This window comes from Nannospalax galili, unplaced genomic scaffold (genome assembly GCF_000622305.1).
Source record: "Nannospalax galili isolate Female #2095 unplaced genomic scaffold, S.galili_v1.0 scaffold2126, whole genome shotgun sequence".
Lineage (NCBI taxonomy): Eukaryota > Metazoa > Chordata > Mammalia > Rodentia > Spalacidae > Nannospalax > Nannospalax galili.
In genome coordinates, this window is record NW_008354079.1 from 158,974 (window position 1) to 172,286 (window position 13,313).

At 40.0% G+C, this 13,313-nt stretch overlaps 1 protein-coding gene across 1 annotated transcript in view; it reads right to left on the minus strand.

The window, feature by feature from the left end:
* LOC103748516 (protein NDRG3) overlaps nt 1-13,313 on the minus strand; it is a gene marked incomplete in the record, with an annotated part of 78,446 nt that overhangs the window by 17,745 nt on the left and 47,388 nt on the right. The window contains 3 exon segments of the mRNA XM_017802723.2: nt 5,611-5,667; nt 11,418-11,504; nt 12,513-12,573. Of these exon segments, the coding sequence (XP_017658212.1) occupies nt 5,611-5,667; nt 11,418-11,504; nt 12,513-12,573 (205 nt within the window).

The window sequence follows — 13,313 nt, forward strand, 5'->3', positions numbered from 1 at the left end:
TTATTTATTATTTCTGTACCATGTGGGTTCCAGGGATTGAACTCAGGTCAGGCTTGATGGAAGTGCCTTTACTCAATGAGTCATTTCACTGGCCTACAATCACTGGTTAAGAGCACTTGCTGTTCTTGCAGAGGAACTGAGTTTGGTTTCCAGCAGTCACACAGTGACTCACAACCATTTATAACTCCAGTTCCAGTGGTTCTGACTCCCTCTTCTGGCCCCCATGTGCACCGTACACAGTATACATACATATAGGTAAAACACACAAAAATAAGCCTTTAAAAAATAAGTTTATTTCGGGGGCTGGAGAGATGGCTCAGCGGTTAAGAACACTGGTTGTTCTTGCAGAAGACCTAGGTTCGAATCCCAGTACCCACATGGCAGCTAACAACTGTCCGTAACTCCAGTTCCAGGGGATCCGACAGCTTCTTCTGACCTCCGCAGGCATTGCACGACATGGGTGCACTTACCTATATGCAGGCAATACATGCATATACATAAAATAAAAATAATAAAATTTTAAAAAATAAATTTCATGTGTTGGGGGGACAGGAGGTATGCATGCCATGGAGCATGTGCAGAGGTAGAGGACAGCTTTCAGGAGTTGGTCCTCTTTCACCACGTGGGACCCAGGGATCAAACTTAGGTGATCAAGCTTGGCAGCAAGCACCTTTACCCATGGAGCCACTTCATTGGCTATAATTACTGTTTTGTTTTGTTTTTTTTCTTTTTGCTACTGTAGTAGATAAAAAAGTAGGAACATCAGGCGTGGTGATGTACACCTGTAATCCCAATACTTGAGAGGTAGAGGTAAGAGGATCATGAGTTCACGGTTGCCTGATCTACATAATGATTTCAAGGTGTGCCTGAGCTACACAATGAAACACTGCCTAAAAAACCCCCAAAGGTTATTTATGTGTGTAGATCTGTGGAGGTCAGAAGGCAATTTACTTGAGTCAGTTCTCTCCTTACACTATGTGGGTCCCTAGGATTAAAACCTTGGATTGTCAAGTTTGGCAGCAAGTGCCTTTACCCACTGAGCCATCTTACCAGCCCACTCTTTGGCCACTGTCTGATTTTACAAGTTTTAAAGGCTTACTCCCCAGACTGTCACTACTGAGAGGTGGTAGACTCTTTAGGAGGTCGAAGTCTTAATGTCATTGGAGGCACACCCTTCAAGGGAACAGAGACTTCAGTCTCTTCCTCTCTTTTGCTCCCAATTATGTGGATAGTGAGTGAACTCCTGCCATGATATGCTGCCTTCCCACAGGCCTCAAAGCAATGATGCCAATTCATCCTAGACTGAATAAAAACTCTGAAAGTGTGAGTCAAAATAAAGCACTTTCTGGTTTTTCTAATTAATTAATTAATGTAATTTGAGACAGGGTCTCCCTACAGCCTCAGCTGGCCTGGAACTCACTATGTAGACCAGGCTGGCCTTGAACTCACAGGGATCGGCCTGCCTCTACCTCCTGAGTACTGGAATTTAAGATGTGTGCCACCACACCTGGCCCTTTCTGCTTTATAAATTGATTTGTTTCAGTAACAAAGTACAGACTTACTTACCAACTGGTTATTAAAAAGGAGTCAATGTAGAGCTAGGTGTGGTGGCACATGCCTTTAGTCCCAGCATTTGTGAAGCAGAGGCAGGTGGCTCTCTATGAGATCAAGTCCAGCCTGGTCTACATTGTGAATTCCAGGCCAGCTGGGGTCACAGGGAGACCCTGTCTCCAAAAGACAGAGGAAAAAAAAAAAATAGTAACTCAATGGATAAAAAAGTCTTTTCAACAACTGGTGTTAGGGCCAACTGGAGTTCCATCTGAGAAAGAATGAAGGTGGACTCCCAACTTCCCTCACACCATACACAAACATTAACTCAAAATGGCTCATGACTAAAAAGCGAAAACTAAAAAGTCCTTAAATAAAGGATAGGAATAAATCATTATAGACTTGGTTTAGGTGAAGGTTTCTTTGATAGAACACAAAACCACAAAGCAACAATAAAAATAAATAAATGGGGTTTCATTAAAATGAAAAAGACTTTTATGCTTTAAAGGACACTATTAGAAAAGGAAAGGGGGTGATGTAGTGGCAGAATATGTACATAGCATGCTCAGAGTCTTGGGGTTTAATCCCAAACCCTGGAGGGGTGGGGCTGGGTGTAGAAGCTGAAAAGACAACCCATAGAATGAAAGAAAATATCTGTATATTACATATCTCACAAACTTGTACCTAGAATTACAGAATATGAAGAATTTATTGCTCTTTGAGAAGATGGATCAGTGCTGTGCAAGAGTTAGGACCAGAGTTCAGCTTCCCAGATCCAATGTAAAAGCAGGGCAAAACCAAGGTGGGTGTGATGGCATGCCTGTAGTCCCAGAACACTGGGAGACCGACAAGGAATCGTTTGAGTGAGCTGACTAGCCAGACTAGTCTAAATGTGAGCTCTAGGTTTAACAAGAGATCCTGTTTCAATATGTGAGGTGGAGAGTAACTGAGGAGGACACCTGGTATCAACCTTGGGTCTCCACACGCCCACAGCATTCACAAACTCACATCCACACATATACACCCACACACACACACCCCTCTGCATAAATATATGCACTCATACATGTGAACAGACACACATACATACATACCACACAAGCATACACATGCAAATAAAATAAAAAAGAACCTATAACTCAACAATAAAAGCTTAAATTCTCAATTAAAAAATGCAAAAAAGATATCAATAGACATTTCTCCAAAGAAGATGCAGAAATGGCTGATTTTACTAAAGGTGATGCATATGGCCAATAAATCTTTGGAAATAGGTTCAACACCATAAGTCATTTGGGAAACGGAAACTGAAACCTCATTGATACTGATGCCATTTATACCCACTAAGTTGCTGTAATCAAAGAAATACACCACCAACATTGGTGGGGATGTGAGAAACTGAAACTGTTTTTTTTTTTAAAAAGATTTATTGGGGCTGGAGAGACGGCTCAGCGGCTAAGAGCACTGACTGCTCTTGCAGAGGACCTGGTTTCAATTCCCAGCACCCACATGGTGGCTACAAACCGTCCTTAACTCCAGTTCCAGGGGAATCCAAGCCCTCTTCTGACCTCCGCAGCATTGCACAACATGGGTGCACTCACATATATGCAAGCAATACACTTGAACAGAGAAAATAAAAATAATAAAATATTTAAAAAAAGATTTATTTTTATTTATGTGTATGCATCTGTCCACCACAAGTGTAAGGATGCCCAAAGAGACCAAAAGGAGGTGTCAGATCCCTTGGGGCTGGAGTTACAGGTAGGTATGAGATACCCAATATGGGTGCTGGGAACTGAATTCTCTGGAAGAGCAGCAAGAACTCTGAGCCATCTCTCTAGCCCCTGGTTTGGGTTTTTTTGAGACAGGATCTCTCTGTAATCTCAACTTGCCTGGAACTCACAGAGATCTGCCTGCCTCTGCCTCCTGAGTGCTGTGATTAAAGATGTATGCCACCATGCCTGGCTTGTGTTTAACTTAGGAACTGTCAGAACATTTTCCAAGATGGCTGTGCCCTTTATAATCCTACTAGTGTAAAAGTTACAACTTCTCTTAAAAAACAAAACAACAACAACAACAAAAAATCAAACCTGGGGCTGGAGAGATAGCTCAGCAGTTGAGAGCACTAGATGCTCTTGCAGAAGACCTGGGTTCAGTTCTCAGCATCCACATGGCAGCTAAAACCTGTCTGAAACTCCAGTTACAGGGGATCCAATGTCCCTCTTCTGGCTTCCACAGGCATGCATGACACAGGTACACTTACATACATGCGGTCAAAACATTCATACACACAAAATAAAAATAAAATAAAAAAAAAAAACCAAACCAAAACAATGTCAAACACTGAGTAACTATGTGACCAGAAATTCCACACATATGTGTATCAAGAGAATTGGAAACATATGTACACACGAAAATCTGTGCGTAAATGTTAAAAGCACCAAACTAAGTCATTTCTCCAGCCTCTTGTCAGGATATTTTACTACAGCAACAAAAATGAAACTAGAACATCCACAAACTAACTGATGAACAAATGAGCTGGTATACTCACTTAATGCCCTATTGTTACAACAAGGACATATCTCAAAACATTCTGCTAAATGAAAGAAGTCAGACACAAAGGCCATATATGGTATGTTACATTTATATAAAATGTCTAAAACAAACACATCCGTGCAGGAAAAGATTAGAAACAGGGAAGAAGGCTGAGAAGGTAAATGCACAAGTCACACAAGTTTGAAAGTCCATGTTTAATTCCCAGAACACATGTAAAAAGTGTGGTGTGGTAGCAACTGTAATTCTAGACTCCTACAGTGAGAGTGGAGGTGGAGACAGCAGAATCACCTAGAAACTTGTAGGCCAGCTAGCCTGGAGCACACAGTACAGGAACAGAAATGAGAACCTGACTCAACAAGGTGGAAGATGAGAACTGACTCCCAAAAGTTGTCCTAAGAATTCCACATAAGAACATCCTAAATTCAAATGTCAGCTCCATCATTTACTGTATAGACAATGGGGACATATTATTCTGAGTCTCTGGCCTTCAGTTTCCCTATCTTAAGATCAGGCCACAAAAAGGTCAGGCATGGTGGCATGCATGCCTCCTATGTTAGGAGGATCAGAGTTCAAAAGCTATCTCAACTACACAGCAAGCTTGAGGCTGGCCTGGGCTACAAGAGACTGCTCTGTGCCCCCTACTCCCCGCCACCCCCCAAAAAAATTAGGCCCAAAAGAAAAGTAATAAAAGTAATAAATAATTGAGTATGTGTGTATTCAAGCTATGGTGTGCATGTGGAGTACAGAGGACAGTTTTAAGAGTCAATTCTCTCTACTGTAGGTTCCAGGGATCAAATTCAGGTTTTACCCACTGAAACATCATGTTGGGCCCTAAAGGACTTTAAAAATATGTAAATTTTATTTACTGTTTTTATTTTATGTGTATGAATGTATTGCCTGCATGTGTGTAAGTGTACCCATGTTATGCAATGCCCTCGGAGGACAGAAGAGGCTATCAGATCCTCCAGAACTGGAGTTACAGACAGTTGTTAGCTGCCATGTGGGTGCTGGGATTCAAACTCAGGTCTTCTTTGAGAACAGCCAGTGTTCTTAACCACTGAGCCATCTCTCCAGCCCTGGTTTTCTAGCATTTCATGGGTGTTGAATAATATCATCTCCAAAGTCTGTGCACCACTCCTTGCCTCCCCCTCCCCCCATTTCTTCTTGAATTGCTATTTCTGTGAAGGCTTTCCTAAACCTCCCGATGGCTCTAAAGATGTTTGGTGAGCACGTGGTGTTGTCAAACATTAACAGATGGCATGCTGCTTACAGCGGACAGGTGGGGGAGATGCTGTCTTCTGTCACTCTCTTGAGTGCCAAGATCCATGAGGCTGAGCGAAGCCTCTCCCATAGGCTTGGCATTTGCAGGGCCACATGCACCACTGACTGCACAGGAAGTGTTATCTGCTAGGATCTGGTAGACTTAAGGTAGCCCTTCTCTCCTAAAGCTTAACAAGGCTTTGCACATGAGCCAAGAAACCCAGCGCATCGGGTTGCACAGGTGCTTACCTGCCCAAAGTGATGAGCCAAAATTATGTCCACAATGTTGGTTGTCAAGCCTGAGAGCTAAAAAGATAAAAACACTGTGTTAAGAGAGTAAGCACATGTAAATATTTTGCAAGTTGTCCACTGAAGTGTACTTATTGTACATATATTATCCCTCAACAAACAAAACACAAGGCTGGTAGAAACACTTGTAATCCCAGCACTGGGGAGGCTGAGATAAAAGACCATGAATTCAAGGTTAGCCTGGACCAAACAGACCAGCTCATGCTATGTAGAGACGATTTTTTTCAAAACAAACCAAACCCCACAACTTAAGGGTCATATTTGTATGACACAGTAGTTTCAAAGAAACCATAAGGAAAAGTCTGAAAAAAAAAGCAGGTATCCCCTCTAGGGTAATATGGCATTTTTGAAATAGCAGTGTGTAGCAGGGTATGGTTGTGCTTTTGCCTACAGCTGCACCTACTCCTGGGCTCAAGAGTTGGAGATAATCTGAGCCAACTAGGGAGGCCCTAGCTCAAAGAAAAAGCAAGGAAGGATAAAAGAAAGGAGGGAGAGAAGACAGAGAAAGGAAGGAGAAAGGTAATGGAGGGAGGGAGGGAGGAAGGAAGAAGGAAGGTTCTAGAAGAAATATATCAGCTAGTCCTTTGAAAACCCACAATTTAGAACTCAAGGTTATTTGTGACTTCATTCCTCCTGCAATTCTGCATTTATACTGGGTTGATGGCAGAAAGAGATTGACTCACACCATGCCCAAGACAGCCGAGAGCCAAAAACAACAAAAAAAATTTCCTTCCAGTTTTAGCTGTCTTTGATTCAGGGAGTGGGAGGAATGGCTCTATTTACAGGATGTTCTTACATTTTGAACATTTTTCTTCTAATTCTTCCCATTTCAAAATGATGCACCTCACAGGCTAATAAATGCAGCAATTTGTATAAATCTGGAGATAGCCTATTTTCAGAAAAATCTCCAAATTGCATAATGTTGCTGATTCCCCCCAAGCCATCTTTCTGAGGTTTAGATGGAATTCCTGAGGACCTGTATCAGAGTTGGGGGTGGGATGGAGAAGAGGAGGTAAGGGAGACAGACATGGACACAGGTAAAAGATTACGGAAGAAAGATGTCATGAAATCTTTCTACAGGTAGCCAGAGACCCACAGCTCAGAAATTAAAGACAAGGAGGATGAATAACTCATCTTGCTTTCTGAGTTTAACACAAGTATTCATAATGCTCATAGACCTAAAGTAGTCTATGAACTTCATCACATTGTTACACATTGTTAAACTGTGTGTGTGTGTGTGTGTTAACATAGCCACATACTAGACAGGAATGAGCACACAGTTTACGTAACTCAGGCTGAGAGAGAGAATTCCACAGTACCTGGCAGTAGCATTGTTAACATACTTCATCTAAAGGTAAGGATAGCATTATTCTCCAAAAATATAAACATGGGAAGGGATGGACACACTGCTTAGAATCTGGTATGCTTGTAGGCAGACTATTTTAAAATAATTTAAAAGTACTATGCACCTATAAAAAAATGCAAACCCTGAAAAATGCCACATTATTTGTACCAATATACCATTAACAACCTATGATATAATCACTAAGTACATATTATTTTCTTTCTTTTCTTATAAATATATGTATTTAACAAAATTGAGATAATGATACCATTTTCTGGATATATAGCTTTTGAATTTTTCTCATTTTCTTAATCAAACAATATTGGTTTTGCTTATTTTAGAGACAATATAGCTCAGGCTGACCTCAAAATATATTGGTGCCTCACATCCTGTGTACGTAATTTTTAAAAATGATATACTGTTAGCCGGGCATGGTGGCACATGCCTTTAATCACAGCACTAGGGAGGCAGAGGCAGGCAGATCTCTGTGAGTTCAAGGCCAGCCTGGTCTCCATAGTGAGTTCCAGGACAGCTGGGACTACAGGGAGACCCTGTCTCAAAAAGATGAAAAAACAAAACAAAACAAAACCCTCATCTATCTATCTATCTATCTATCTATCTATCTATCTATCTATCTATATCTATCTGTCATCATCTATCTATCTATCTATCTATCTATCTATCTATCTATCTTCTACCATCATCTATCTATCTATCTATCTATCTATCTATCTATCTATCTATCTATCTATCATCTACCTATCTATCATCTATCTATCTATCTATCTATCGTCTGTCTGTCTATCTATCTATCTATCTTCTATCTATCTATCTATCTATCTGTCTGTCTGTCTGTCTGTCTATCTATCTATCTATCTATCTATCATCATTTTATTCTATGGTTTCTCAAAATTTTGTTACTCACAATTATTGGTTCTTAGATTGCTTCTATCTTTTTGTCTTACAATGTTTTCATAAGTATCCTGAATTGGTGACTTTCTAGCTATGTGGCCTTAAGCAATGTATTAACTGACTTAGTTGTCCTGAGAAAAGCAGTTTAAATATAAAAACTCATTTAAGAACAGTGCCTGCACCCAGTATGGTGGTGCATGTCTTTAATCCCAGCACTAAGAGGCAGAGGCAGGCAGATTTCTGTGAGTTCAAGACCAGCCTGGTCTACATACAGAGTTCCAGGCCAGCTGAGGCTACAGGGAAACTCTGTCTCAAAAAGACAAAAACAAAACAAAACAAAACACCAAAACAGTGCCTGCTACACAGTAAGCAGAGTAAGCATTAATTTCTTTAAAAACATTATTAGCCCTCTATGTAAATCTATATCACTATCCTTCAAATAAGTTCTCCAAAACTGAATTACTAGATAACATGGATTTACGTATCAATAAAAATCTGCTAGATAGTAGTATTAGGGAGAACACTTCTTACTTGTGTTTGTTTAGAGACATTGTCTCACTATGTAGCCCTGTCTGCCTCTGCCTTCAGAGTGCTGAGATAAAAGGGTGTGTGTCATTATACCTGGCCCCAAGAGCATAACTCTCAATGGCACATTGCAACAAACATTTATGGTAACTACAAAGTATTTAGAAACAGGTATTTGTTTTAAAATGAGATTATTGGGGCTGGAGAGATGGCTCAGCAGTTAAGAACACTGGCTGTTCTTGCAGAAGACCCGGGTTCGAATCCCAGCACCCACATGGCAGCTAACAACTGTCCGTAACTCCAGTTCCAGGGGATCCGACAGCCTCTTCTGACCTCTGCCGGCACTGTATGATACGTGTACACTTACCTACATGCAGGCAATACACACATACACATAAAATAAAAATAATAAAAAAATTTTTAAATGACATTATTACATTAGTCATCTTTTATCAGGAAATCAAGGTGTAAGCTAATATTTTTTTTTACAGAAAATATTACTGCTTTAACCTAACCACCATAGAGTATTAAAATAACATACAAATAACATTTGTACTTTAGCAAGAAAATGGACTGCTTCTATTGCAACCTAAAAATAGTGAATTATTTTTTAGCATAGGTGAATTCAATACTAATGGGATAATCCCTTTTTTCTATTAACCTCTTTAACTTTGACTTAGCCTGGGGATTTCTTATATCTGTCATTAGAATACTTATTTTTATTTCCTCTCTGCTGGTTCAGCTTACAGAGAACATTATTAATCCGTATGTCTTTGGGAACAGTGGAAAAGATAAGCTGTTTGAGTTTGCCAAGAGACCAAAAATGCAAGCCACAGAAGACATTTCAGATATAAGACCCCAGGCAAAGGACTTATATGCAGAATATCGTTTAAAAAATTTTTTTTCATTATTTTAATTTTATGTGTATGAGTGTTATGCCTGCTTGTAAGTACACCCATGTCATGCAATGCCCGATGAGGTCAGAAGAGAGCACTGGATTCCCTTGTAACTGGAATTACAGATGGTTAGCCACCAGGTGGGTGCTGAGAATCAAACCCTGATCCTCTGCAAGAGCAGTTAGTGCTCTTAACCACCGAGCCATCTCTCCAGCCCCCACAATATCTTTTTTATTGAATGGAGGAACATGTAAGTTGGGGCAAAAGACTTTAAAAGGAACTTTAAGATGGTACTCCAAAAAAGGTATCAGACATCACCACCACTTAGGGAAATGCAAGTTAAAATCTAGAAGTGTTAATTTTAAAAAGTTGGTATAGGGTTGGGATGTAGCTTAGCATTAGAGTACTTGCCTAGCACATGAAAAGGTCTGGGTTTATACTCCATACCACAAGAAGAAAAAAAGATGGCACAAAATTCTTATTTTAATAACTAGTTATGTTGTTATGCACATAACTCAAATTAGTATTATGTTAAAAATGCTTGTATTTCACAGAAATGAAATGACAATATAAAATGTTGGTGAGGATGTGGAACCACTAGAACTTGCACATGGAGCATGTAAATTCATGTCCATCATTTTCTCAGGTAAATACACAAATGCCTTATGACTTCTCAACTTCACTCCTCAGGATAAACCAAGATGAACATATATGTCAACTAAAATACATAAACAAATGTGCACAGCAGCTTTCCCAAACAACAAAACAATATCAACTCATTTTGTGTATTCCCACAATGAATTTTTTATATAGACTATAATAGGGTACCTTCTTGACCATAGCTACGCCATGTTAAAGTTTAGGCTGACTCTAGTTTCTGAAATTATCAGGCAAGTTAGCCAAGGGTATGGGAACACATTGCCAGCTGGACCCTGGTTGTCTTGGGAACAGGTCAGAGCATCCTAGAGTGCTCCTTCTAACTGGCGATTTATGGCTTCTGTAGGTTATGCTTGCCTTGCTTGTGCAAAATAACAATTGTTGATTAATAGAATAGAAATTATTAAGGGGACTCTCTACCTGTATGCTTGGAAGCTTAAAATTTTCACTCCTGGTTATAGTTTCTCTGTACAAAAAGTATCCCACAACATTTAGAGGTTCCTAAGATACAACTGCTATATAACAAAAACCCCCTAGAAGGAACTTTGTGACCGGTAAAGACAATGTAGACTAACAGTAATTGACCAGTAAAAACAATGTAGACTAACAGTAAGACTGATAATGTCAGTTTATGAAAGAGGAGGAAGCTAGTTCCATGCAGGTGGGAGGTTTGGGTGGAAAACTGTATTTTCTTACGTATTTCCTTGATAATCTTTGCTCAGCCTTAACGCTCAATGATTGGCTTCTGTATTCTGCTTGCTTGCCCAGCAACAAGTTTAGTATAAAAGAACCAGAGTGCTTAGACTCGGGGCTGCACTCGGACCCTCTAGGAAAGAGTGTAACCCAGCTGTAATAAATCTTTCTTTCTTTCTCTAGACTCACCTGTCTGTTTGTCCGTTTGGGGCATTTGTGGATCACAGACTATAACAGACTATGGCATAGTAACTTAAAAAAAAAAACTACCATTACACACAACAGGGATGAATCACGCACATATAACAATGAGGGGAAGACACGAGACACAGAAGAACATATAATCTATAATCCCAATGACATGACATTTCAGAATAGATGAGACCAAGCTGTGGTAATGGCTATGAGAATAAGGTGATTTCTGGCAAGAAGTATCAGTTAGGGAAAGGCATAAGGGAATACTTCAAAGAGCTGGAAATAGTCTATATGTGGTGGTGATTACATGTGAAAATAAGTGTTCATCAAACTGTATACTTAAAACGCTTTGCCAGGAGTGGGGATGCAGCACAATGGTAAAAGTACTTACACAGCATATGCAAGGATCTGGGTTTGACTCATAGCACCTCAAGAAAAGACACATTTTCCCCCTTAAACTGCATATAAAAAGGTAATTTTCCAAAGAACTAGAAGGTGAACTGACAGCATCATCTGACACTTACTTTGGAAGCTGCCCAGTCAATCCAGCCTTTAGCACATGGGTCAATGTTAATGAGCACAAGACCTTCTACAAGCTCTGGATGGTTGAGCTGAGAGAGAGACAAAGAAAACTGTAAGAGACTTCCACTGCCCCTGCTTCTTCTAAAACAACTGGAATGTGGTTAGCAGATTTGTGCTATGCCTAACACCTCATGTTTAAAAGGAAGACTTCTGGAGGTGCTAGGGAAAAGAGACTTCTTGAAATCTGAACTAGCATCTGGAAACCAGTCTCTCAGAATGCTATCAAATCCCTTGTATGGATGCATAGGGAAGACATGATCTTTACTGCTATAGGAGAAGAGAACATGCTGCAGTTATTCAACCCACAGGTGGTCTTCCTCATGGGCAAGTGTGCTTAAATCTTTGACATGAGGGCTGCTTAGGGTTACATGGGCTGTTTCAGCCCAACAAGAGCTTTTGAAGCTTTATTAAAAATATTATTATTTTTATTTTATGTGTATGAGTGTATTACCTGCATGTAGGTAAGTGCACCCATGTCACGCAATGCCTGCGGAGGATAGAAAAGGCCATTGGATCCCCTGGAACTGGAGTTACAGAAGTTGTTAGCTGCCATGTGGGTGCTGGGATTTGAACCTGGGTCTTCCGCAAGAACAACCAGTGTTCTTAACTGCTGAGCCATCTCTCCAGCCCTTGAAACTTTTTTTTTAAAGCCATCTAAATAGTACTTCAACCCTGGAAGACTTGTCATTCAGGAGGAAAATGAAAAGGAGTTTCTTCAGTAGGGCTTTATAGGAAACTGTAGCCTTACTTGTTATATTATTGTGTTGTTTCAAGTTCTTAAGCTTACTTTAATGACTACAAAATCCCTCCAGAAGCTGCATCTAGGTTCTTTACAGTGTTTTGTCCTCATTTGTGGTTTTTCAGCACTTTACACACAAAGCAAGTCTTTATACAAATCTGTGCCTGGAGCTGAAAGAACATACAGAAGAACCAGCACAAGACCAGGGAAACACCTAGTCATTAAACACAGTATTTATAGCTAGATGTGACGCTCAGGGGGCTTCAAGGGAGTTGAGACTAATCCTTCCTGTACTTACTGCAAATCTGCTGAGGATGTAGGCTCCAGCTCCAACTCCAATACCAATGATGCTTTTCAAACTGTTAATAGAACAGATCAACAACTGACAGTGTAAACTACCTTTGATGATACCACATTGTGGAAGGAATAAAGCTGGATGTATATATCCTTGCTCTGACATAGTAGCTATGAGAACTTGGATAAGCTTCATTCATTTCTCAAACTTCAATGCTGTACTTATATAACAAGAATAACACCATTTACTTGAAACTTTACTTTTATAGCTAAATGAAATATACCTTAAACCTGGAATTAATCTTCATTATTACCTTAAAAATCCATTAGCAAATCTAGTCAAGTTTATTCTGAAATACTTCCATTAATTACTTTCAATTAATTACTATTTCCATTAACTGTGTTCCATTAGCTCCATTAATAGCAATTAATTTCCATTAATCATTATTCAGTATATTTATTTTCTTATATTCTTCTAATTTTGTTTTGTTTTATTTGAGACAGGGTCTCCCTGTAGCCCCAGTTGGCCTGGACACACTATGTAGACCAGGCTGACCTCACTCTCAGAGAGATCTGCCTGCCGCTACCTCCTAAGTGCTGGATTAAAATTGTATGCCACTGGCCTCTTTTAATTTTTAAAAAGATTTAAAAAATAAAATAAGGCCGGGCGTGGTGGCGCATGCCTGTAGACCCAGCACTTGGGAGGCAGAGGCAGGCAGATCTCTGTGAGTTCAAGGCCAGCCTGGTCTACATAGTGAGTTCCAGGACAGCTGGGGCTACAGGGAGACCCTGCTTCAAACTAACA